The sequence below is a fragment of the Camarhynchus parvulus genome, chromosome 3, assembly GCF_901933205.1.
Source record: "Camarhynchus parvulus chromosome 3, STF_HiC, whole genome shotgun sequence".
Taxonomy (NCBI): domain Eukaryota; kingdom Metazoa; phylum Chordata; class Aves; order Passeriformes; family Thraupidae; genus Camarhynchus; species Camarhynchus parvulus.
This window is the reverse complement of record NC_044573.1, coordinates 111,692,780-111,718,832: the sequence shown is the minus strand read 5'-3', so window position 1 is coordinate 111,718,832 and position 26,053 is coordinate 111,692,780. Positions and strand designations below refer to the sequence as shown.

General features: G+C 46.1%; 2 protein-coding genes across 2 annotated transcripts; both read right to left on the bottom strand.

Moving 5' to 3' along the window:
• Positions 1-1,964: 1,964 nt before the first annotated feature.
• On the bottom strand, positions 1,965-13,872 carry LOC115902613 (bifunctional epoxide hydrolase 2-like). The gene is made up of 4 exons (XM_030946250.1): positions 13,804-13,872; positions 10,081-10,161; positions 4,054-4,112; positions 1,965-2,399 (listed from the first exon to the last, which is right to left on the bottom strand). The coding sequence occupies exons 1-4, from the start codon at positions 13,846-13,848 to the stop codon at positions 2,324-2,326; spliced, it is 261 nt and encodes an 86-aa protein (XP_030802110.1). The 5' UTR covers positions 13,849-13,872; the 3' UTR covers positions 1,965-2,323.
• On the bottom strand, positions 13,863-21,763 carry LOC115901830 (bifunctional epoxide hydrolase 2-like). The gene is made up of 5 exons (XM_030944799.1): positions 21,657-21,763; positions 16,441-16,515; positions 15,023-15,067; positions 14,164-14,260; positions 13,863-13,948 (listed from the first exon to the last, which is right to left on the bottom strand). The coding sequence occupies exons 1-5, from the start codon at positions 21,711-21,713 to the stop codon at positions 13,863-13,865; spliced, it is 360 nt and encodes a 119-aa protein (XP_030800659.1). The 5' UTR covers positions 21,714-21,763.
• Positions 21,764-26,053: the final 4,290 nt, after the last annotated feature.

Genomic DNA, 26,053 nt, shown 5'->3' with positions numbered 1-26,053 from the left:
TTTTGGGGGATTTTTTTTGGGAATTCTTTGGGGAATTTTTCGGGAAACATCGGGAATTCTTTGGGAATTCCTCAGGAATGATTTGGGAACATTTTCAGGGAATGATTTGGGAATGACTTGAGACTACTTGGGAATTGTGGGGGGGAATTCTTGGGGATTCTTTGGGAATTCTGTGGGGAACATTTGGGAATTTTGGGGGAATTCTTTGGGAATATTTGGGATTTTTGGGGAATTTTTTGAAAATTCCTTGGGGAATTCTTTGGGAAATTATGTGGGAATTATTGGGAATTCTTTGGGGATTATTTGAGAATATTTGGGAATTTTGGGGAATTCTTTGGGGATTTCTTTGGGGATTCTGTGGGAATTCTTGGAGATGACTTTGAAATTCTTTGGGGAATATTTTTGGGAATTTTTGAAAATTCCTTCGGGAATTCTTGGGGAATTCCTTGGGGAATATTTGGGGAATCTTTGGGATTTTTGGGGAAATTTTTTGGGGATTTCTCTGGCTATTCCATGGGAATTCTTGGAGATGATTTTGAAATTATTTGGGGAATTCTTGGGGAATATTTGGGAATTCTTTCGGGAATTCTTTGGGGAATTCTTTGGGGAATATTTGGGAATATTTGGGGAATTTTTGAAAATTCCTTGGGGAATCCTTGGGGAATTCTTTGGGAATTTTTGAAAATTCCTTGAGGAATTCTTTGGGAATTCTTTGGGGAATTCTTTGGGAATTATTGGGAATTGTTTGGGGATTATTTGGGGAATTCTTTGGGGAATTATTGGGAAATTTTGGGGGAATTATTCGGGGAATTCTTGGGGAAATATTTGGGAATTCTTTGGGGAGTATTTGGGAATTTTTGGGGAATTCTTTGGGCTCAGGGGAGGGGCTTCCCAAGGATTCCAAGGAGAAGAAAATTGCTTTAAACACTTGGAATTTTATTTGTTCCACGTTGGAAGCTGATTAAGGAAACGCATTCATGATTAGTTATTGATTATCAAATCTGGATTATTAATTGTTGATTATGAAGCAAAAAAGCGATCGATTCTAATGCATTAATTATTAGTAATTATGAGTTCATCATGAATTTCCAAAAATTCCCACCAAAACCAAAAAAAAAAAAACCCTGGAATTCTCCCGGGAAATTTTTCCCACCAGGCCCATCCCAGATTTCCATTCCAAAAAATTCCCGCTCCAAGCTTGGAATGGGAGGGAAAAAATTCCCAGGAAAAAATTCCCGGGAAAAAATTCCTGCAAATTTTAGGGAAAATTCCTGCTCCAAGTTTGGAATTCCTGGAAAAAATTCCTGAAAAAAATTGGCAGGAAAATTTGGAATTCCTGGGAAAATTCCTGGAAAAAATTCTGACACAAAGTTTGGAATTCCCGCGAAAAATTTCCCACAAAATCCTGGAAAAATTCCGGCTCAAAGTTTGGAATTCCCAGGAAAAATTTCCCGCAAATTCCTGGAACAATTTTGTGCTCAAAGCTCAGAATTCCCAGGAAAAATTCCCACTCCAGGCTTGGAATTCCTGGGAGAATTCCCAGAAAATAATCCGGCTCAAAATTTGAAATTCACGGAAAAATTCCTGCAAATTCCAGGAAAAAATTCCGGCTCAAAGTTTGGCATTCCTGGGGAAAAAAAAAATTGTCAGGAAAAATTGGAATTTCTGGAAAAAATTCATGAAAAAAAATTGGCAGAAAAATTTGGAATTCCTGGGAAAATTCCTGGGAAAAATTCCGACACCAAATTTGGAATTCCTTGGAAAAATTCCCACACCAGGCTTGGAATTCCTGGGGAAAAAAAATTGGCAAGAAAACTTGGAATTCCTGGGAAAAATTCCCACAAACTCCAGGGAAAAATTCCCACCCAAAACTTGGAATTGCTGGGAAAAAAATGTTGGGAAAACTTGGAATTCCTGGTAAAAATTCTGACACAAAGTTTGGAATTCCCAGGAAAAATTTCCCACAAATTCCAGGAACAATTTTGTGCTCAAAGTTTGGAATTCCTGGGAGAATTCCCAGAAAAAAATCCGGCTCAAAACTTGGAATTCACGGAAAAATTCCTGCAAATTCCAGGAAAAATTCCGACTCAAAGTTTGGAATTCCCAGAAAAAATTCTCAAAAACTCCAGGAAAAATTCCGACTCAAAATTTGGAATTCCACAAAAAAAATTCATGAAAAAATTGGCAGGAAAACTTGGAATTCCTGGGAAAAATCCCAGAAAAATTTCCCGGGAAAAAATTCCGGCTCAAAGTTTGGAATTCCCAGGAAAAATTCCCACTCCAGGCTTGGAATTCCTGGGGAAATTCCAGGAAAACTTCCGGCTCAAAGTTTGGAATTCCGGGGCGGCTCCGGGAGCTGCTGCAGCCACTGCAGGAGGATCCGGTTCAGCTCCAGCGGCCTGGGGGAAAACGGAGAGAGAATTCCTGGGAATTCCGGGAAATTCCGGGAATTCCGGGTTTAGGAATTCCCGGGGATTTGGGGAATTTTGGGTTTAAGAATTCCCGGGATTTCGGGAATTTTGTGTTTATGAATTCCCGGGATTTCGGGAATTCCAGGTTTAAGAATTCTCAGGATTTCGGGAATTCCAGGTTTAAGAATTCCCGGGAATTTGGGAATTCCGGGTTTAGGAATTCCTGGGATTTCGGGAATTCCAGGTTTAAGAATTCCCGGGAATTTGGGAATTCCGGGTTTAGGAATTCCCGGGGATTTGGGGAATTTTGGGGTTAAGAATTCCCGGGAATTTGGGGAATTTTGGGAATGGGGGAGAAGGAATTCCCAGGAATGGGGGGATGTGGAATTCCTGGGAATATTTGGGATTGGGGGATTCCAGGATTTGGGAATATTTGGGAATTCCAGGATTTGGGAATTCTGGGATTTGGCAATTCCAGGATTGGTGAAATGTTGGGATTCAGGAATGTTGGGGAATTCCAGGCTTCGAGAATTTTGGGAATTCCAAGATTGGGCAATTTTGGGAATGATGGCATTGGGGAATTCCAGGATTTGGGAATCCTGGGATCTTGGAATTTGGGAATTCCGGGATTTGGGAATTTTGGGAATTGCGGGATTGGGGATTTTGGGGTTTATGAATTCTGGGATCTGAGAATTTTGGGAATTCTGAGATTTGGGGAATTTGGGGAATTCCAGGATTTGGGAATTTTGAAAATGATGGCATTGGGGAATTCCGGGATTTGGGGAATTTGGGGAATACTGCGATCGGGGAATTCCAGGCTTGGTAAATTTTGGGAATTCCGGGATTTGGGAGTTTTGGGATTTGGGGTTTCAGGTTTACGAATTCCCAGGATTTGGGGAATTTCGGGAATGACAGAGAACGGATTCCCGGGAATTTTGGGATTTTGGAATTCCCAGGAATGGGGGATGTGGAATTCCTGGGAATATTTGGGATTTGGGATTTGGGATTGGGGGATTCCAGGATTTGGGAATATTTGGGAATTCCGGGTTTTGAGAATTCTGGAATTAGGGAATTTTGGGATTTGGGGATTTGGGGAATTCCGGGATTTGGGGATTTCGGGTTTATGAATTCCCAGGATTTTGGGAATTGCGGGAATGCAGAAGAAGGAATTCCCGGGAATTTTTGTGATTTGGAATTCCTGGCAATATTTGGTTTTGGGGAATTCCGGGATTGGGGAATTTTGGGAATTCCGGGATTTGGGAATTTTGGGAATCCTGGGATTGGGGGATTTTGGGATTGGGGGATTTGGGGAATCTTGGGATCGGGGAATTCCAGGATTTGGGAATTCCAGGACTGTTGAAACTTTGGGATTCAGGAATTTTGGGAATCCCAGGATTTGGAAATTTGGGGAATTCCGGGATTGGGGAAACTTTGAGCTGCGGAATTCTGGGATTTGAGAATGTTGGGTTTAGGAATTTTGGGGATTTGGGGAATTTGGGGATTCAGGAATTTTGGGGAATTCTGGGATTTGGGGATTTGGGGTTTGTGAATTCTGGGATTTGGGGAAATTTTGGGAATCCTGGGATCGGGGAATTCCTGGATTGGGGAATTTTGGGAATTCTGGGCCCGTGGCCCCGCCCACCTTTCCAGCTGTGTCCAGTGGCCGCAGTCCTGGATGTGCCCCCGCTGCAGCCGCGGGATCTGGGAAGGGAACATTCCGGAACATTCCGGAACATTCCGGAACATTCCCGCCATTCCCACCCCTCCCCTGGCAATGGAAATCCCCACATTCTTCCCAGATTTTTCCCCAAATTTTTCCCCAAAATCTTCACATTTTTCCCAGGTTTTTCCCCAATTCCCAGATTAATTCCCAGATTTTTTTTTCCCAGATTTTTTCCTGTATTTTTCCGCAATTCATGGATTTTTTTCTGGATTTTTCCCACATTTTTTCCAAATTTCCACGGATTTCTTTCCCCAGGTTTTTCCTGGATTTTTCCCATACTTTTCCCCAATTCCCAGATTAAATCCCAGATTTCCCCCCCCAAAAAAAATTCCGTGATTTTTCCCACATCTCCACCAGATTTTCCCAGATTTTTCCCATTTTTCCCCCAGAATTCCCCCACATTTTCCCAGGTTTTTCCCACTTTCCCCCAGATTTTTCCCTGTTTTTTCTCACATTTTCCCAAATTCCTGGATTTTTCCCAGATTTTTCCTAAATTCCCTCCGGATTTTTCCCAGATTTTCCCCCAGAATTCCCAGATTTTCCCCAGATTTCTCCTGGATTTTTCCCTAATTCCCAGATTTTTTCCTGGATTTTCCCGAATTATTTTCCAAATTTCCAGGGACTTTTTCCCAGATTTTCCTGGATTTTCCCCAGATTTTCCCCAGATTTTCCCCCCAATTTTTTTCCCCAGAATTTCCAGAGATTTTTCTTGGATTTTTCCCGACTTCCAGGATTTTTCAGATTTTTCCCAGATTTTTCCCATCCTTTTCCCTAATTCCCAGATTAATTTTTTCCCAGATTTTTTCCCCACATTTTTTTCTGGGATTTTCCCCAGTTTCCCCCCAGATTTTTCCCTGGTTTTTTCCCACATTTTCCCGAATTCCTGGATTTTTCCTACATTTCCACGGATTTTTCCTAAATTCCCTCGAATTTTTCCCAGATTTTCCCCCGGAATTCTCCCTGATTTCCCCAGGTTTTTCCCAAATTCACCAAATTTCCCCAGAATTCCCAGATTTTTCCCAGATTTTTCTTTCATTCCAGATTTTCCCCAGATTTTTCCCGATTTTTCCCAGATTTTTCCCCCACATTTTTCCTGGATTTTCTCCACATTTTCCCTGGAATTTTTTCCCAGATTTTTTCCACAATTTCCTGGACTTTTCCCAGGTTTTTCCAAGATTTTCCCCAGAATTTTCCCTGATTTTCCCCAGTTTTTCATAAATTGCCAATTTTTTTCCCCAGTTTTTTTCCCCAGATTTCTCCAGGCTTTTCCCCTGATATTTTTCCCCAGATTTTTCCGATTTTTTTCCAGAATTTCCCCGATTCTTTCCCAGATTTTTTCCCAGATTTTTCTTGGATTTCTCCCGGATTTTTGCCCAGATTTTTCCCCAGAATTTTTCCAGAATTTTCCCCGGATTTTTCCCGAATTTCCCCCGGATTTTTGACCAGATTTCCCCTGGATTTTTCCCGCATCTCTCCCAGATTTTTCCCCAGATTTCCCCACATTTTTCTTGGGTTTTCCCAGGATTTTTCCGGAATTCTTTCGGGATTTTCCCAGATTTCTCCCAGATTTCCCCTGGGGTTTTTTCCCCTGGATTTTTTGCCAGCATTTTCCCGATTTCCCCCAGAATTTTCCCAGATTTGTTCCCAAGTTTTCCCCCAGAATTTTCCTGGCTTTTTACCAGATTCCCCCCCGATTTTTTTTTTCCTGGTTTTTTTCGGATTTTTCCAGGATTTTTCCCAGATTCCCCACAGCTTTTCCCCACATTTTTGCCAGGATTTTCCGTGACTTTTCCTGGATTTTTCCCAGATTTTTTTCCAGATTTTCCTGGATTTTTCCCGGTATTTTTAAAGGATTTTTCCCCAGATTTTTCCTGGATTTCCTGCAGAATTTTCCCAGATTTCTCCCAGGATTTTTCCTCGATTTTCCCCAGATTTTTCCCAATTGTTTCCCGTATTTTTCCCATTTTTTCCCATTTTTTCTCCTAGATTTCCCCTGATTTTTCCCAGATTTCCCCCCAATTTTTCCCTTTTTTTCCCCATTTTTTTCCCCAATTTTTTTCCTTTTTCCCCCCTTTTTCCCCATTTTTTTCTCAGATGTCCCCCAGGTTTTTCCCAGATTTTCCCCAGATTTTCCCAGTATTTTTCCCAGATTTCCCCTGATTTCCCCCCCATTTTTCCCTTTTTTTCCCCATTTTTTTCCAATTTCCCCCCTTTTTTCCCCTTTTCCCCATTTTTCCCAGATTCTCCCCCATTTTTCCCTTTTTTCCTCCAATTTTTCCCCTTTTTTGCCAATTTTTTCCCCCTTTTTATTCCCAGATTTCCCCCAGGTTTTTCCTCTATTTTTCCCAATTTTTCCACTTCTTTTCCTGATTTTCCCCCTTTTTTCCCCAGATTTCCCCTGATTTTCCCTGATTTTCACCCATTTTTCCCTTTTTTCCCAATTTTTTCCCTTTTTTCCCCATTTTCCCCCCAGATTTCCCCTGATTTTTCCCAGATTTTCCCCCAATTTTCCCCCATTTTTTCCCAATTTTTTTCTCTTTTTTTCCCTCCTTTTTTCCCAGATTTCCCCCAGATTTCTCCAGCATTTTTCCCGATTTTCCCACATTTTTCCCCACATTTTTCCTGGATTTTCCCTGGGTTTTTCCCAGATTTTCCCTGAATTTCTCCCAAACCTTTCCTGGATTTGTTCCCCAGATTTTCTCCGGAATTTCTCCAGATTTTTTTCCAGATTTTCCTCGAGTCTTTCCCAATTTTCCCCATTTTTTCCCCATATTTTCCCACATTTTTCTCCTTTTTTCCCCCAATTTTTTCCAATTTTTTCCCCCATATTTTTTCCCAATTTTTCCCGTGTTTTCCTCATATTATTCCCATATTTTTCCTGCATTTTCCCCATATTTTTCCAAATCTTTTCCTATTTTTTCACCAGATTTCCCCTGATTTTTCCCAGATTTCCCCCCAATTTTTCCCTTTTTTTTCCTCTCATTTTCCCCCATTTTTTCCCAGTTTTCCCCCAGATTTTTCCCTGCTTTTTCCCACATTTTCCCGAATTCCTGGATTTTTCCTAAATTCCCTCGAATTTTTCCCAGATTTTCCCCCGGAATTCTCCCTGATTTCCCCAGGTTTTTCCCAAATTCACCAAATTTCCCCAGAATTCCCAGATTTTCCCCAGATTTTTCTTTCATTCCAGATTTCCCCCAGATTTTTCCCGATTCTTCCCCCACATTTTTCCTGGATTTTCTCCACATTTTCCCTGGAATTTTTTCCCAGATTTTTTCCGGAATTTCCTGGACTTTTCCCAGGTTTTTCCAAGATTTTCCCCAGAATTTTCCCTGATTTTCCCCAAGTTTTTCATAAATTGCCAATTTTTTTTCCCAGATTTTTTCCCCGGATTTTTCCAGGCTTTTCCCCTGATATTTTTCCCCAGATTTTTCCCGATTTTTTTCCAGAATTTCCCCGATTCTTTCCCAGATTTTTTCCCAGATTTTTCTTGGATTTCTCCCGGATTTTTGCCCAGATGTTTCCCCAGAATTTTTCCAGAATTTTCCCCGGATTTTTCCCGAATTTCCCCCGGATTTTTGACCAGATTTCCCCTGGATTTTTCCCGCATCTCTCCCAGATTTTTCCCCAGATTTCCCACATTTTTCTTGGGTTTTCCCAGGATTTTTCGGAATTCTTTCGGGATTTTCCCAGATTTCTCCCAGATTTCCCCTGGGGTTTTTTCCCCTGGATTTTTTGCCAGCATTTTCCCGATTTCCCCCAGAATTTTCCCAGATTTGTTCCCAAGTTTTCCCCCAGAATTTTCCTGGCTTTTTCCCAGATTCCCCCCCGATATTTTTTTTCCTGGGTTTTTTTTCCGGATTTTTCCAGGATTTTTCCCAGATTCCCCACAGCTTTTCCCCACATTTTTGCCAGGATTTTTCCGTGACTTTTCCTGGATTTTTCCCAGATTTTTTTCCAGATTTTCCTGGATTTTTCCCGGTATTTTTAAAGGATTTTTCCCCAGATTTTTCCTGGATTTCCTGCAGAATTTTCCCAGATTTCTCCCAGGATTTTTCCTGGATTTTCCCCAGATTTTTCCCAAGATTTTTCCCTGTATTTTTCCCAATTGTTTCCCGTATTTTTCCCATTTTTCCCCCTTTTTTTCTCCTGGATTTCCCCTGATTTTTCCCAGATTCCCCCCAATTTTTCCCTTTTTCCCCCATTTTTTTCCCCAATTTTTTTCCTTTTCCCCCTTTTTTCCCCATTTTTTTCTCAGATGTCCCCCAGGTTTTTCCCAGATTTTCCCCAGATTTTCCCAGTATTTTTCCCCAGATTTCCCCTGATTTCCCCCCAATTTTTCCCTTTTCTTCCCCATTTTTTTCCAATTTCCCCCCTTTTTTCCCCTTTTTCCCCATTTTCCCCAGATTTCCCCCAGATTTCTCCAGCATTTTTCCCGATTTTTCCCACATTTTTCCTGGATTTTCCCTGGGTTTTTCCCAGATTTTCCCTGAATTTCTCCCAAACCTTTCCTGGAATTTTTCCCCAGATTTTCTCCAGAATTTCTCCAGATTTTTTTTCCAGATTTTCCTCGAGTCTTTCCCAATTTTCCCCATTTTTTCCCCATATTTTCCCATATTTTTCTCCTTTTTTCCCCCAATTTTTTCCAATTTTTTCCCCCATATTTTTTCCCATTTTTTCCCGTGTTTTCCTCATATTTTTCCCATATTTTTCCTGCATTTTCCCCATATTTTTCCAAATCTTTTCCTATTTTTTCACCAGATTTCCCCTGATTTTTCCCAGATTTCCCCCCAATTTTTCCCTTTTTCCCCCCAATTTTTCCCCAATTTTTTTCCTTTTCCCCCTTTTTTCCCCATTTTTTTCTCAGATGTCCCCCAGGTTTTTCCCATATTTTCCCCAGATTTTCCCAGTATTTTTCCCAGATTTCCCCTGATTCCCCCCCAATTTTTCCCTTTATTTCCCCATTTTTTCCAATTTTCCCCCTTTTTCCCCATTTTCCCCAGATTTCCCCCAGGTTTTTCCTGTATTTTCCCCCTTTTTTCCCCATTTTCCCCCAGCTTTCCCCTGATTTTTCCCAGATTTTCCCCCAATTTTTCCCTTTTTTTTTCAAAACTTCTTCCCTTTTTTTTTCCCTTTTTTTCCCCATTTTTTTCCCATATTTTCCCCAGATTTTTCCCCCAGGTTTTTCCCGTGTTTTCCTCGTATTTTTTCCCACATTTTTCCCGTATTTTCCCAGTGTTTTTCCCACTCTGTTCCCCACATTTTCCCCATATTTTCCCAATATTTTCCCTGTATTTTTCCCGCTATTTTCCCCGATTTTTCCCCTAATTTTTCCCTTTTTTTCCAAAATTTTTTTCCTTTTTTTCCCATATTTTTCCCCATATTTTTCCCACATTTTCCCACTATTTTCCCCATATTTTTCCCACATTTTCCCCCATATTTTCCCCACATTTTCCCCATTTTTTCCCAATATTTTCCCCGTATTTTTCCTGCTATTTTCCCTGATTTTCCCCTAATTTTTCCCTTTTTTTTCAGAATTTTTTCCCCATTTTTTCCCCATATTTTCCCCATATTTTCCCCACATTTTCCCCATATTTTCCCAATATTTTCCCAATATTTTCCCCATATTTTCCCGCTATTTTCCCCGATTTTTCCCCTAATTTTTCCCTTTTTTTTCAAAATTTTTTCCCCATTTTTTCCCCATATTTTCCCCATATTTTTCCCACATTTTCCCACTCTGTTCCCCACATTTTCCCCATATTTTCCCAATATTTTCCCCGTATTTTTCCCGCTATTTTCCCTGATTTTTCCCCTAATTTTTCCCTTTTTTTCCAAAATTTTTTCCCCTTTTTTCCCCGTATTTTCCCCGTATTTTTCCCACTCTGTTCCCCATATTTTTCCCCATATTTTCCCCATTTTTCCCCATATTTTTCCCCGTTTTTCCCTCACCCATGCCTCCATGCCCTTGCTCAGGCCGGGTTTCAGCACCGGATCCTTCCCGGCCGTCACCATCAGCGCCGGGATCGGGATCTGCCCCGCCAGCCACAGGGGGAAAGTGCGGGATTTGGGGGGTCCCGGGGGGATTTGGGGGATCCAGAGGGGATTTGGGGGGATCCAGAGGGGGGAAATGGCATTTGGGGGATCCCAGATGGCATTTGGAGGATCCCGAGGGGATTTGGGGGGTCCCGGGGGGATTTGGGGGGTCCAGAGGGATTTGGGGGATCCAGAGAGGGGAAATGGGATTTGGGGGATCCAGGAGGGATTTGGGGGATCCCGAGGGGATTTGGGGGGTCCCAGATGGGTTTTGGGGGGTCCCAGGGGGATTGGGGGGATCCTGAGGGGATTTGGGGGGATCCCAGATGGGATTTGGGGGGTCCCAGATTAGATTTGGGGGATCCGGGGGCATTTGGGGATCCCAGAGGGGATTTGGGGGTCCCGAGGGGGAAAATGGGATCTGGGGGGGTCCCAGACAGGATCTGGGGGGTCCAGAGGGGAGAAATGGGATTTGGGGGATCCAGGATGGGATTTCGGGGGATCCCAGATGGGATTTGGGTGATCCTGAGAGGATTTGGGGGATTCCGAGGGAATTTGGGGGATCCCGAGGGAATTTGGGGGGTCCCAGAGGGGATTTGGGGGGTCCCGGGGGGATTTGGGGGATCCCGAAGGGATTTGGGGGGTCCACGATGGGATTTGGGGGATCCCGGGGGGATTTGGGGGATCCTGGGGGATTTGGGGGGTCCCAGAGGGGATTTGGGGGGTCCCGGGGATTTGGGGGATCCCAGAGGGGATTTGGGGGATCCAGGAGGGATTTGGGGGATCCAGGAGGGATTTGGGGGGTCCAGATGGGATTTGGGGGGTCCCGGGGGGTTTGGGGGGATCCAGGAGGGATTTGGGGGATCCAGGAGGGATTGGGGGGTCCGGGGGATTTGGGGGGATCCAGAGGGATTTGGGGGTCCCGGGGGATTTGGGGGATCCAGGGGGGATTTGGGGGCTCCCAGAGGGGATTTGGGGGGTCCCGGGGATTTGGGGGGATCCAGGGGAAATGGGACGGGGGGGTCCCAGATGGGTTTTGGGGGGTCCAGGGGGGATTTGGGGGATCCCGAGGGGATTTGGGGGATCCCAGATGGGATTGGGGGGATCCCGAAGGGATTTGGGGGGTCCCAGATGGGATTTGGGGGGTCCCAGGAGGGATTTGGGGGATCCTGAGAGGACTTGGGGGATCCCGAGGGGATTTGGGGGGTCCCGGGGGGAATTGGGGGGTCCTGAGGGGATCCAGAGGGGATCTGGGGGATCCTGAGGGGATTTGGGGGATCCCAGACAGGATTTGGGGGATCCAGAGGGGGGAAATGGGATTTGGGGGATCCTGAAGGGATTTGGGGAGATCCCAAGGGGAAAAATGGGATCTGGGGGGGTCCCAGACAGGATCTGGGGGATCCAGAGGGGGTTGGGGGATCCTGAGGGGGCAAAATGGGATTTGGGGGATCCAGTGGGGCTGAATAGAATTTTGGGGATCCAGAGGGAATTTGGGGGATCCCAGATGGGATCTGGGGGATCCTGAGGGGGAAAATATGGGATTTGGGGGAGTCAGGGGGGATTTGGGGGATCTGGAGGGAATCTGGGGGATCCTGAGGGGATCCAGAGGGATTTGGGGGATCCCGAGGGGCCCCAGGTTGGGATCAGGATGGGGATCAGGATGGGGATTGGGATGGGGATTGGGATTAGGATCGGGATCAGGATCAGGATCGGGAATGGGCTCAGGTTTGGGATGGGGATCAGGGTTGGGATCAGGCTCAGGAATTGGGATCAGGCAGGGATTGGGATCAGGATCGGGACGGGGGTCAGGATCAAGATTGGGGTTGGGATCGGGATCAGGATCAGGACTGGGATCGGGGCGGGGATCAAGATCGGGGATTGGTTTGGGGATCGGGATCAGGATCAGAATTGGGGTCGGGGTCAGAATCAGGATTGGGATCGGGGTTGGGGTTGGGATCAGTTTGGGGATGGGGATGGGATTGGAGATCGGTTTGGGACAGGGATCGGGATCGGTGTGGGATCAAGATTCTGATGGATTTGGGGGCGAGGATTGGTTTGGGACCGGGATTGGGATTGGGATTGGGATTGGGATCGGTTTGGGGATCGGGATTGAGATCAGGGTGGGGATTGGGATCAGTTTGGGGACGGGGATGGGTTTGGGATCAGGTTCAGAGATCGGTTTGGGACAGGGATCGGGATCAGTGTGGGATCAAGATTCCGATGGATTTGGGGATGAGGATCGGTTTGGGATTGGGATTGGAATTGGGATCGGGACTGGGATTGGGATTGGGGTTGTTTTGGTCGGGCTGGGGTTGGGATCAATGCACGGGAGGAGGTTAGACGTTTGGGGATGGGGATGGGTTCGGGTTCAGAGATCGGTTTGGGACTGGGATCGGGATCGGTGTGGGATCAAGATTCTGATGGATTTGGGGATGAGGATCGGTTTGGGATTGGGATTGGAATTGGGATCAGGATTGGGATTGGGATTGGTTTGGGGATCGGGATCGGTTTGGGGATGGGTTTGGGATCGGGCTCAGGACTCGGTTTGGGATTGGGTCCAGGATCAGGGTCAGGGATCGCTTTGGGATCGGGATCAGGATCAGGGATTGGTCTGGGATCGGGATCAGGATCAGGGATTGGTTTGGGATCGGGATCAGGATCAGGGGTTGGTTTGGGATCAGGGTCAGGGATCGCTTTGGGATCGGGATCAGGATCAGGGGTTGGTTTGGGATCAGGGTCGGGATCAGGATGGAGACCGGGATTGTGATCGGGGTTAGAATCGGGATTGGGATCAGGATGGGGATGAGTTTGGGATGGGTTTGGGATCAGGTCCAGGGATCGGTTTGGGATGGGGATGGGTTTGGGATCGGCTTCAGGGATCATTTTTGGATCGGGATCAGGATGGGGATGGGTTTGGGGATAGGGATCAGTTTGGGATCAGGGTCAGGGATCACTTTGGGATTGGGGATGGGGATCAGGGCCAGGATCAGGACTGAGATCAGCTGGGGGATGGGGATCATTTTGGGATCGGGCTCAGGGACCATTTCGGGATCGGGATTGGGGTCAGGAGCAGGATGGGGATGGGTTCGGGGATGGGGATCGCGTTTGGGATCGGGGTCAGGGATCAGTGTGGGGTTGGGGTGGGGGGGTTAGGTGTTTGGGGGGGGGGGGTGGGTGGGGGGGGCGGTTGGGGGGGGGGGGGGGGTGGTTGGGGGGTGGTGGGATTGGGATCAGGTTCAGGGATCGTGTTGGGATGGGGATGGGGATGGGTTTGGGATCAGGTTCAGGGATCGTTTTGGGATGGGGATGGGGATGGGTTTGGGATCAGGCTCAGGGATCAGTTTGGGGATGGGGATGGGGATGGGTTTGGGATCAGGCTCAGGGATCAGTTTGGGGTTTTGGGATGGGCATCGGGGCTCAGTGCGCACCGTCCTGCCCTGGGCGCGCAGGGCCCGGCTCAGGGATCAGGGTTGGGACCAGTTTGGGGATCAGTTTGGGGATCAGGGTTTGGGATCAGGTTCAGGGATCAGTTTGGGGATGGGTTTGGGATCAGGCTCAGGGGTCAGTTTGGGGTTTGGGATCAGGCTCAGGGATCATTTTTGGGATCAGTTTGGGGTGGGTTCGGGGCTCAGTGCGCACCGTCCTGCCGCGGGCGCGCAGGGCCCAGCTCCAGTTCTCGCGCATGTTCCGGTATCAGTTCAGGGGCCCGCCCGGGGTCCGATCCAGATCCCGCCCCGGGTGACCCGGACCCGGCGGGCCCTGCCCGGGGTGATCCGGGGGCCCACTGATCCCCAGGGTGATCCCAGGTGATCCGATGGGGTGCCGGGTGACCCGGGGTGACCGGGGACCCGGGGCCCGGGGTGATCCCGGGGGATCCCGGGATCCAGGGTGACCGGGGGACCCAGGGTGATCCCAGGGTGAGTCCGGGGTGACCGGGTGATCCCGGGGATCCCGGGGGGCCCAGGGGTGAGGGGGGGGATCCCAGGGGGGCGGTCCCACCTGAACCCCTACGGAACTGCGGGTGTGAAGAGGGCACTTCGGGCGGCAGCAGGCGGCTCTCGGGGGGATCCTGCGGGAACCCCACCAGGAGACCCCCGGAACGCACAGGACCACCGCAATGGGCCCCCCACACCCCGGGGATCCCCCGGATCCCCGGGATCTCGCTGGTCCCACAGGATCCCCCAGATCCTCAGGATCTCCCCATTCCCAGGAATGCCACAGGATCCCCCATTCCCTGGGGGTTCCCCAAATCCCAAGGTCCCCAATCCCACCCCCATCCCAACCCCCCAAGGAACCCCCACCCAAAAGCCCCCAAAAGGACTCACTCCACAGAATCCAACAGACCCCCAAGAACCCCCATTTCCAACCCCATAAAATCTCAAACAGCAACGGGGATCCCAAACCACGGGATCCCCCATTCCCAGGAGATCCCCAAATCCCAGGGGATCCCCCAAATCCCAGAGAATCCCCCGTTCCCAGAGGATCCCCCATTCCCAGAATCCCCTAAATCCCACAGAATCCCCAAATCCCAGGGGATCCCCCAAATCCCAGGATCCCCCGTTCCCAGAGGATCCCCCATTCCCAGAATCCCCCATTCCCACAGAATCCCCAAATCCCAGGGAATTCCTCATTCCCAGGGTCCCCCATTCCCACGGGATCCCCCAAATCCCAGGGGAGCCCCCACTTCCCCAGGATCCCCCATTCCCAGAATCCCCAAATCCCACAGGATCCCCTATTCCCAAGGGATCCCCAAATCCCAAGGGATCCCCCATTCCCACGGAATCCCCCATTCCCGGATGATCCCAGATCCCAGGGGATCCCCCAGATCCCAGGGATCCCCGTTCCCGGATTGCCGACCTCTCTCCCGGACGCGGTGCAGGTCGAGGTTGAAGGGCAGCCGATCCTGCGGGGTCAGGGCGTCAAATTCCCGGGAATTCCCGCATCCCAAAGGGTTTGGGAGCGCCGGGTGACAGATCCCAGGAATCCCAGGGGGTCCCAGGGGATCCCAGGAAAACGACGGGATCCGGGATGGTCCCAGAGCGAGGGATCCCATTGGACGCTCTAACAGGACTCCGGGATTTCCCGTTCCTTTGGGATCCCAGTCCAGCCCCTCAGCCGATCCCGATCCCGATCCCAATCCCGATCCCGATCCCGATCCTCATCCGATCAAATATTTTATCCTGACCCGATCCCAATTCCGATCCCAATCCCAATCCCAATCCTGATCCCAATCCCAATCCCATCCCAATTCGCATCCTGATCCTGATCCCAATTCCAGTCTCAATTCCAATCCCGATCCCAAAAATTTTGATCTGACCCCGATCCCAATCATCCCAATCCCAATCCCAATCCCGATCCAAACTCTGATCCCAATCCCGATCCCAATCCCAATCCCAATCCCGATCCAAACTCTGATCCCAATCCCAATCCCAATCCCAATTCCCATCCTGATCCTGATCCCAATTCCAGTCTCAATCCCGATTCCGATCCCAATTTTGATCCTGACCCCGATCCCATTCCCATTCCCAATCCAATCCCCATCCTGACCCCAATCCGCATCCTGATCGCCATCCCATCCTCATCTCGATCCCAATCCCGATCCCAAATCCCAATCCCGATCCCAAATCCCAATCCTGATCCCAATCCCAACCCCATCCCATTCCCCGTCCTGATCCCAATCCTGATTCTGATCCCAATCCCATCTCAATCCCAATCCCAAACCCAACCCCAATCCCGATCCCAATCCCGATCCTGAGCCCCAACCTGATCCCAATCCCAATCCCAATCCCATTCCTGACCTCAATCCCAATCACATCCCCAACCCTGATCCCATTCCCACTCCATTCCCAATCCCATTTCCAATCCCCAATCCCAAATCCCAAATCCCAAATCCCAAATCCCAATCTCAATCCCAATCTCAATCCCAATTCCAATCCCAATTCCAATCCCATTCCTAACCCCGATCCCAATCCCATTCCATATTCTCATCCCAATCCCAATCCCAAACACCGATCCCGATCCCAATCCCATCCCCAATCCCCAATCCCCAATCCCCAATCCCAAATCCCCAATCCCCAATCCCAAATCCCAAATCCCCAATCCCAAATCCCAAATCCCAAATCCCAAATCCCCAATCCCCAATCCCCAATCCCAAATCCCCAATCCCAATTCCCAATTCCCAATCCCAAATCCCAAATCCCAAATCCCAATCCCAATTCCCAAATCCCAAATCCCAAATCCCCGATCCCAGATCCCAGATCCCGATCCCGGGATCACCTCGGGGCTGGAGGATCGGATCAGGATCTTCAGGGTCCTCCCGATGTCCTTCTCCAGCTCCGCCTCCGCCACGCCCTAAAAACGCCGGGAAAAACCCCAAAAACACCGGGATCAACCCCAAAAACACCGGGATCGACCCCAAAAACACCGGGATCGACCCCAAAAACACCGGGAAAAACCCCAAAACCACCGGGATAGACCCCAAAACCACAGGGATCAACCCCAAAACCACACCAGGATAAACCCCAAAAACCAGCAGGATAAACCTCAAAAACACCGGGATCAACCCCAAAAACAGCAGGAAAACCCTCCAAAACAGCGGGAAAAACCCCCAAAACACCGGGATCGACCCCAAAAACACCTGGAAAAACCCCAAAAACTGCAAGAAAAACCCCCGAACCAGCGGGATCAACCCCAAAAACACCGGGAAAAGCCTCAAAAACACCGGGATCAACCCCAAAAACTGTGGGAAAAACCCAAAAACAGCGGGATCCACCCCAAAAACAGCAGGAAAAACCCCCAAAACAGCGGGATCGACCACAGAACAGCAGGATAAACCCCAAAAACAGCGGGATCAACCCCAAAACCACACCAGGATAAGTCCCAAAAACAGCGGGATCAACCCCAAAACCACACCAGGATAACCCCTAAAAACAGCAGGAAAAACCCCAACACACCGGGATCAACCCCAAAAACAGCGGGAAAAACCCCAAAACACTGGGAAAAAACCCAAAAACACCAGAATCAACCCCAAAAACGCCGGGAAAAACCCCAAAACCACCGGGATCAACCCCAAAACCACACCAGGATAAGTCCCAAAAACAGCGGGATCAACCCCAAAACATCAGAATCACCCCCAAAAACAGCGGGAAAAACCCCCAAAAACAGTGGGAGAAACCCCAAAACACTGGGATCACCCCCAAAAACAGCGGGATCCACCCCAAAAACAGCAGGAAAAACCCCCAAAACAGCGGGATCGACCACAGAACAGCAGGATAAACCCCAAAACACTGGGATCAACCCCAAAAACACCGGAAAAACCCCAAAAACAGCAGGAAAAACCCCAAAAACCACACCAGGATAAGTCCCAAAAACCAGCGGGATAAACCTCAAAAACACCGGGATCAACCCCAAAAACACCGGGATTGACCCCAAAACCACCGGGATCGACCCCAAAACCACCGGGATCAACCCCAAAACCACACCAGGATAAGTCCCAAAAGCAGTGGGATCAACCCCAAAACATCAGAATCACCCCCAAAAACACCGGGAAAAACCCCAAAAACAGTGGGAAAAACCCCAAAACACTGGGAAAAACCCCAAAACACTGGGATCAACCCCCAGAGCAGTGGGAAAAACCCCAAAAACACCGGGAAAAACCCCAAAATAGCAGGATAGACCACAGAACAGCAGGATAAACCCCAAAAACACCGGGATCAACCCCAAAAACACTGGGAAAAAAACCCCAAAACAGCGGGATCGACCCCAAAAACACCGGGATTGACCCCAAAAACAGCGGGAAAAACCCCAAAACACCCGGAAAAACCCCCAGAGCAGTGGGAAAAACCCAAAAACACCGGGATCAACCCCAAAAACAGCGGGAAAAACCCCAAAAACACCAGAATCAACCCCAAAAACGCCGGGATTGACCCCAAAAACACCGGGATCGACCCCAAAACCACACCAGGATAAGTCCCAAAAACAGCGGGATCAACCCCAAAACATCAGAATCAGCCCCAAAAACAGCGGGAAAAACCCCAAAACACTGGGAAAACCCCCAGAGCAGTGGGAAAAACCCAAAAACACCGGGATCAACCCCAAAAACACCGGGAAAAACCCCAAAAACAGCAGGAAAACCCCCCAAAACAGCGCGAAAAACCCCAAAACCAGCGGGAAAAACCCCAAAAACACCGGGATCAACCCCAAAAACAGCGGGAAAAACCCCAAAACACCCGGAAAAGCCCCCAGAGCAGTGGGAAAAACCCAAAAACACCGGGATCAACCCCAAAAACACCGGGATTGACCCCTAAACCACACCAGGATAAACCCCAAAAACCAGCAGGATAAACCTCAAAAACACCGGGATCGACCCCAAAAACAGCAGGAAAACCCTCCAAAACAGCGGGAAAAACCCCAAAAACACCGGGATCAACCCCAAAAACACCGGGAAAAACCCCAAAAACAGCAGGAAAAACCCCCAAACCAGCGGGATCAACCCCAAAAACACCGGGAAAAACCCCAAAACCACCGGGATCAACCCCAAAACCACACCAGGATAAGTCCCAAAAACCAGCGGGATAAACCTCAAAAACACCGGGAAAAACCCCAAAAACACCAGGATCGACCCCAAAAACACCGGGATCAACCCCAAAAACACGGGGATCGACCCCAAAACCACACTAGGATAAGTCCCAAAAGCAGTGGGATCAACCCCAAAACATCAGAATCACCCCCAAAAACAGCGGGAAAAACCCCAAAAACAGTGGGAAAAACCCCGAAACACCTGGAAAACCCCCCAGAGCAGTGGGAAAAACCCAAAAACAGCGGGATCAACCCCAAAAACACCGGGATTGACCCCAAAACCACACCAGGATAAACCCCAAAAACCAGCAGGATAAACCTCAAAAACACCGGGATCAACCCCAAAAACAGCAGGAAAACCCCCCAAAACAGCGGGATCAACCCCAAAAACACCGGGAAAAACCCCAAAAACACCGGGAAAAACCCCAAAAACACTAGGAAAAGCCTCAAAAACACCGGGATCAACCCCAAAAACTGTGGGAAAAACCCAAAAACAGCGGGATCCACCCCAAAAACAGCAGGAAAAACCCCCAAAACAGCGGGATCGACCACAGAACAGCAGGATAAACCCCAAAAACAGCGGGATCAACCCCAAAACCACACCAGGATAAGTCCCAAAAACAGCGGGATCAACCCCAAAACCACACCAGGATAACCCCTAAAAACAGCGGGAAAAACCCCAAAAACACCGGGAAAAACCCCAAAAACACCGGGAAAAACCCCAAAAACAGTGGGAAAAACCCCAAAACACTGGGAAAAACCCCAAAAACAGTGGGAAAAACCCCAAAACACCTGGAAAACCCCCCAGAGCAGTGGGAAAAACCCAAAAACACCGGGATCAACCCCAAAACCACCGGGATTGACCCCAAAAACAGCGGGATCGACCTCAAAAACACCCGGATAAACCCCAAAAACAGCAGGAAAAACCCCCAAAACAGCGCGAAAAACCACAAAACCAGCGGGAAAAACCCCCAAAACACCAGGATCAACCCCAAAAACAGCGGGAAAACCACAAAACCAGCGGAATCGACCCCAAAAACACCAGGAAAAACCCCAAAAACAGCAGGATCGACCACAGAACAGCAGGATAAACCCCAAAAACACCGGGATCAACCCCAAAAACAGTGGGAAAAAAACCCCAAAACAGCGGGATCGACCCCAAAAACAGTGGAATCGCCCTCAAAAACACTGGGATAAACCCCAAAAACAGCAGGAAAAACCCCAAAACAGTGGGATGAACCCCAAAAACACCGGGAAAAACCCCAAAACACCGGGAAAAACCCCAAAACCACACCAGGATAAGTCCCAAAAACCAGCGGGATTGACCCCAAAAACACCAGGATCAACCCCAAAAACACCGGGATTGACCCCAAAAACACCAAGAAAAACCCCCAAACCAGCGGGATCAACCCCAAAAACACCGGGAAAAACCCCAAAAGCAGCGGGATCAACCCCAAAACCACTCGGATCTACTGTAAACCCCAAACCTCAGATCCCAAACCCCAAACCCCAAACCCCAAATCCCAAATCCCCAATCCCGATCCCGAACTGGGATCCCAAAAAAACATCGGGATCAGATCCGGGAATGGGATCTGGGATTTGGGTTTTTTTGGGGTTTGGGGTTTTTTGGGGTTTGGGATTTGGGATCTGGAATTCAGGATTTGGGAGTTTTGGCATTTGGGATTTTGGGGATTTGGGATTTTTGGGGATGTTTTGGGATTTGGGATCAGGGATTTAGGGTTTGGGATTTTTGGGGTTTGGGAATTTTTGGGGTTTGGGGTTTTTGGGATTTAAGATCAGGAATTCAGGATCTGGTGTTTGGGGTTTGGGATTTTTTTGGGATTTGGGATTTAGGATCAGGGGTTTGGGGTTTGGGGTTTGCAGTCTGGGATTTGGGATTTGCCTTTGGGATTTGGGGTTGGGGGTTTGGGATTTTTGGGATTTGGGGGATTTTTGGGATTCGGGATTTGGTGTTTTTGGGGGTTTGGGATTTAGAATCAGGGATTTTGAGGTTTGGGATTTGGAACTGTGATTTGGGATTTTCTGGCATTTGGGGTTTGGGGTTTGGGATCAGGGATTTGGGGTTTGGGATTTGGGAATTTTGGGGATTTGGGGATTTGGGGTTTGGGATTTGGGGTTCAGGATTTGGGATTCGGGATTTGGGATCAGGGATTTTGGGGGTTTGGGATCAGGGATCTGGGATTTCGGATTTGGGATCAGGAATTTGGGATTTGGGGTTCAGGGTTTGGGATTTAGGATTTGGGATCTGCGGTTTGCCGTTTGGGATACGGGATCAGGGAAATCTGGGATTTGGAATTCAGGATTTGGGATTTGGGGTTTGGGATTTTGGGGATTTGGGATTTTTTGGGGTTTAGGATCAGGAATTTGGGGTTTGGGATTTTTTTGGGGTTTAGGATCAGGAATTTGGGGTTCGGGATTTTTTGGGGTTTGGGATTTGGGATCAGGGATACGGGATCTAGGATTTGGGATTTGGCGTTCGGGATCAGGAATTTGGTGTTTGGGATTTGGGGTTTAGCATCAGGGGTTTGGGTTTTTTTGGGGTTTGGGATTTTTGGGATATTTGGGGTTTAGGATCAGGGATTTGGGGTTCGGGATTTGGGGTTTGGGATTTCGGGGGATTTTTTGGATTTGGGGTTTAGGATCAGGGATTTGGGATATTTGGGGTTTGGGATTTGGGATATTTGGGGTTTAGGATCAGGGATTTGGGATTTTGGGGGTTTAGGATCAGGGATTTTGGATTCAGGATTAGGAGTTTGGGATTTTGGGGGATTTTTTGGATTTGGGGTTTAGGATCAGGGGTTTGGGATATTTGGGGTTTGGGATTTGGGATATTTGGGGTTTAGGATCAGGGATTTGGGATTTTTTTGGGGATTTTTTGGGATTTGGGGTCCCACCGGTTCCTGGAAGTAGAGCTGGTAATCGAATTCCGGGATCTGTGCCAGCCTCTCCATGACGTCGGAATTGGGGTCGGGCGGCCGGAACGGCGTGTTCAGAACGGCCACGGCCCTATAAATTATAGGGGATTTTATAGGGGATTTATAGGGGATTTATTGGGGAATTATGGGGGATTTATTTGGGATTTATGGGGGATTTTATAGTGGATTTATGGGGGATATATTTGGGATTTATTGGGGATTTTATAATGGATTTTATAGGGGATTTATTGGGGATTTATTGGGGATTTATTGGGGATTTTATAGTGGATTTTATAAGGGATTTTTAGGGGATTTATTGGGGATTTATTGGGGATTTATAGTGGATTTATAGGAGATGTATAGGGGATTTTTTAGGGATTTATAGGGGATTTTATAGGGGATTAATAGGGGATTTATTGGGGATTTATTAGGGAATTATAGGGGATTTTATAGAGGATTTATTGGGGATTTATTAGGGATTTATAGAGGATTTTATAGAGGATTTATTGGGGATTTATAGGGGATTTATGGGGGCTTTATTGGAGATTTATAGGGGATTTATGGGGGCTTTATTGGAGATTTAGTAGTGGATTTATAGGGGATTTTATAGGGGACTTATTGGGGATTTATTGGGGATTTATGGGGGATTTATTGGGGATTTACAGGGGATTTTATTGGGGATTTAGTGGGGATTTTATTGGGGATTTATTGGGGATTTTATAGTGGGTTTTATAGGGAATTTATAGGGGATTTATGGGGGATTTATTGGAGATTTAATAGTGGATTTATAGGGGATTTTATAGGGGATTTATTGGAGATTTAATAGTGGATTTATAGGGGATTTTACAGGGGATTTATTGGGGATTTTATAGGGGATTTATTGGGGATTAATTGGGGATTTTATACTGGATTTTATAGGGGATTTATTGGGGATTTTATTGGGGATTTATAGGGGATTTTATAGGGGATTTATTGGGGATTTTATAGGGGATTAAATGGAGGATTTTATAGGGGACTTATTGGGGATTTTATTAGGGATTTATAGGGGATTTATAGGGTATTTATTGGGGATTTTACAGTGGATTTTATAGGGGATTTATAGGGGATTTAGTGGGGATTTTATAGAGCATTTATTGAAGATTTATAGGGGCTTTAGACGGGATTTTATAGAGGATTTAACAGGGGATTTATAGGGGATGTATAGGGGATTTTTAGGGGATTTATAGGAGATTTATAGTGGATTTATAGGAGATGTATAGGGGATTTTTTAGGGATTTATAGGGGATTTTATAGGGGATTAATAGGGGATTTATTGGGGGTTTATTAGGGATTTAAAGGGGATTTATAGGGGATTTTATAGGGGACTTATTGGGGATTTATCCTGGCATTTTACAGGGGATTTATAGGAGATTTATAGGAGATTTATCCTGGTATTTTATAGGGGATTTATTGGGGATTTTATAGTGGATTTATTGGGGTTTTAGAGGGGATTTTATTGGGGATTTATAGGGGATTTATCCTGATATTTTATTGGGGATTTATTGGGGATTTATCCGGGTATTTTATAGGGGATTTATAAGGGGATTCATCCTGGTATTTTATAAGGGGTCTATAGGGGATTTGTTGGGGATTTATTGGGAATTTATTGGGGATTTTATAGGGGATTTATTGGGGATTTATTGGGGATTTATAGGGGGGGGATTTATTGGGGATTTATAGGGGATTTATTGGGGATTTATAGGGGATTTATAGGGGATTTATAGGGGATTTATTGGGGATTATATGGGCGATTTATGGAGGATTTATTGTGAATTTTATTGGGGATTTATAGGGGATTCACCCTGGGATTTTATAGGGGATTTATTGGGGATTTATTTGGAATTTTATTGGGGATTTATAGGGGATTTATTGGGAATTTATTGGGGATTTATAGGGGATTTATTGGGGATTTATAAGGGATTTATAGGGGATTTATAGGGGATTTATTGGGGATTATATGGGCGATTTATGGAGGATTTATTGTGAATTTTATTGGGGATTTATAGGGGATTCACCCTGGGATTTTATAGGGGATTTATTGGGGATTTATTTGGAATTTTATTGGGGATTTATAGGGGATTTATTGGGAATTTTATTGGGGATTTATAGGGGATTTTATTGGGGATTATATGGGGGATTTATTGGGAATTTTATTGGGGTTTTATAGGGGATTTTATAGTGGATTATATGGGGGGTTTATTGGGGATTTATTGGAAATTTTATTGGGGATTTATAGGGGATTTATCCTGGCATTTTATAGGGGATTTACAGGGGATTCACCCGGGGATTTTATAGGAGATTTATTGGGGATTTTACAGTGGATTTTATAGGGGATTTATAGGGGATTTATAGAGGATTTTATAGGGGATTTATTGGGATTTATGGGGGATTTATAGGGTATTTATTAGGGATTTAAAGGGGATTTATTGGGGATTTTATAGGGGACTTATTGGGGATTTATAGGGGATTTATAGGGGATTTATTGGGGATTTATGGGGGATTTACAGGGGATTTTATAGGGGATTTATATAGGCTTTATATGGGATTTATTGGGGATTTATAGGGGATTTTTTAGGGGATTGGGGCTGTGGGGTTTGGCTTTTTGGGGTTTTTAATGAATATGAGATTTCAGTTATGGGGTTTGTGTTATGGGGGTTTGTTATGGGGTTTATTTATGGGGTTTTGGGTTATGAGATTTTTATTTATTACGGGATTTTAGTGATGTGGTTTGGGTTATGGGATTTTGGTTATGGGGTTTTTATTTATTACAGGATTTTTGTTAGGCGATTTTTATTATGGTTTCTTTTTCCTACGGCATTTTTGTTATGGGATTTTTATTTATTACGGGATTTTTGTTATGGGATTTTTATTATGGGATTTTTATTTATTATGGGATTTTTATTTATTATGGGATTTTATTGCAGGATTTTTATTTCTTATGGGGTTTTATGATGGGATTTTTATTATGGGATTTTCATTACGGGATCTTTACGATGGGATTTTAATTTATTATGGGATTTTCATTCTGGGATATTTATTACGGGATTTTTTTCTTGGGGGGTTTTTATTGATTTTGGGGTTTGTGCGATGGGGTTTTTATTGATTTTGGGGGTTTTGCAATGGGATTTTTCTTCATTACAGGATTTTTGCGATGGGATTTTGATTTATTCTGGGATTTTCATTCTGGGATATTTATCATGGGATTTTTGCAATGGGATTTTGATTTATTATGGGATTTTTGCTTTGGGGTTTTTACTGATTTTGGGGTTTTTTGCAATGGGATTTTGATTTATTATGGGATTTTTGCTTTGGGGTTTTTATTGATTTTGGGATTTTTGCTTTGGGGTTTTTATTGATTTTGGGATTTTTGCGATGGGGTTTTTATTGATTTTGGGGTTTTTGGGATGGGGTTTTTGTTGATTTTGGGGTTTTTTGCAATGGGATTTTGATTTATTATGGGATTTTTGCTTTGGGGTTTTTGTTGATTTGGGGATTTTTGCAATGGGATTTTTCTTTATTACGGGATTTTTGCTTTGGGGTTTTTATTGATTGTGGGGTTTTTGGGATGGGGTTTTTGTTGATTTTGGGGTTTTTGGGATGGGGTTTTTATTGATTTTGGGATTTTTGCGATGGGGTTTTTCTTTATTACGGGATTTTTGCGATGGGGTTTATATTGATTTGGGGATTTTTGGGATGGGGTTTTTGTTGATTTTGGGATTTTTGCTTTGGGGTTTTTATTGATTTTGGGGTTTTTGGGATGGGGTTTTTATTGATTTTGGGGTTTTTGGGATGGGGTTTTTATTGATTTTGGGATTTTTGCTTTGGGGTTTTTATTGATTTTGGGGTTTTTGGGATGGGGTTTTTATTGATTTTGGGGTTTTTGCTTTGGGGTTTTTGTTGATTTTGGGATTTTTGCTTTGGGTTTTTATTCATTCTGGGATTTTCATTCTGGGATATTTATCATGGGATTTTTGCTTTGGGGTTTTTATTGATTTTGGGGTTTTTGGGATGGGGTTTTTATTGATTTTGGGGTTTTTGCAATGGGATTTTTGATTTATTATGGGATTTTTGCTTTGGGGTTTTTATTGATTTTGGGGTTTTTGCTTTGGGGTTTTTATTGATTTTTTTGTGGGTTTTTTTTTTGGGGTTTTGGGGTTTTATTGTTTTGGTTTTGTTGGGGTTTTATTGATTTTTGGGGTTTTGATTTTGGGGTTTTTATTGTGATTTTGGGGTTTTGCTTTGGGGTTTTTGGTTTTTTGGTTTTTTGCGTGGGGTTTTATTGATTTTGGGTTTTTGGGATGGGGTTTTATTGATTTTGGGGTTTTTGCTTTGGGGTT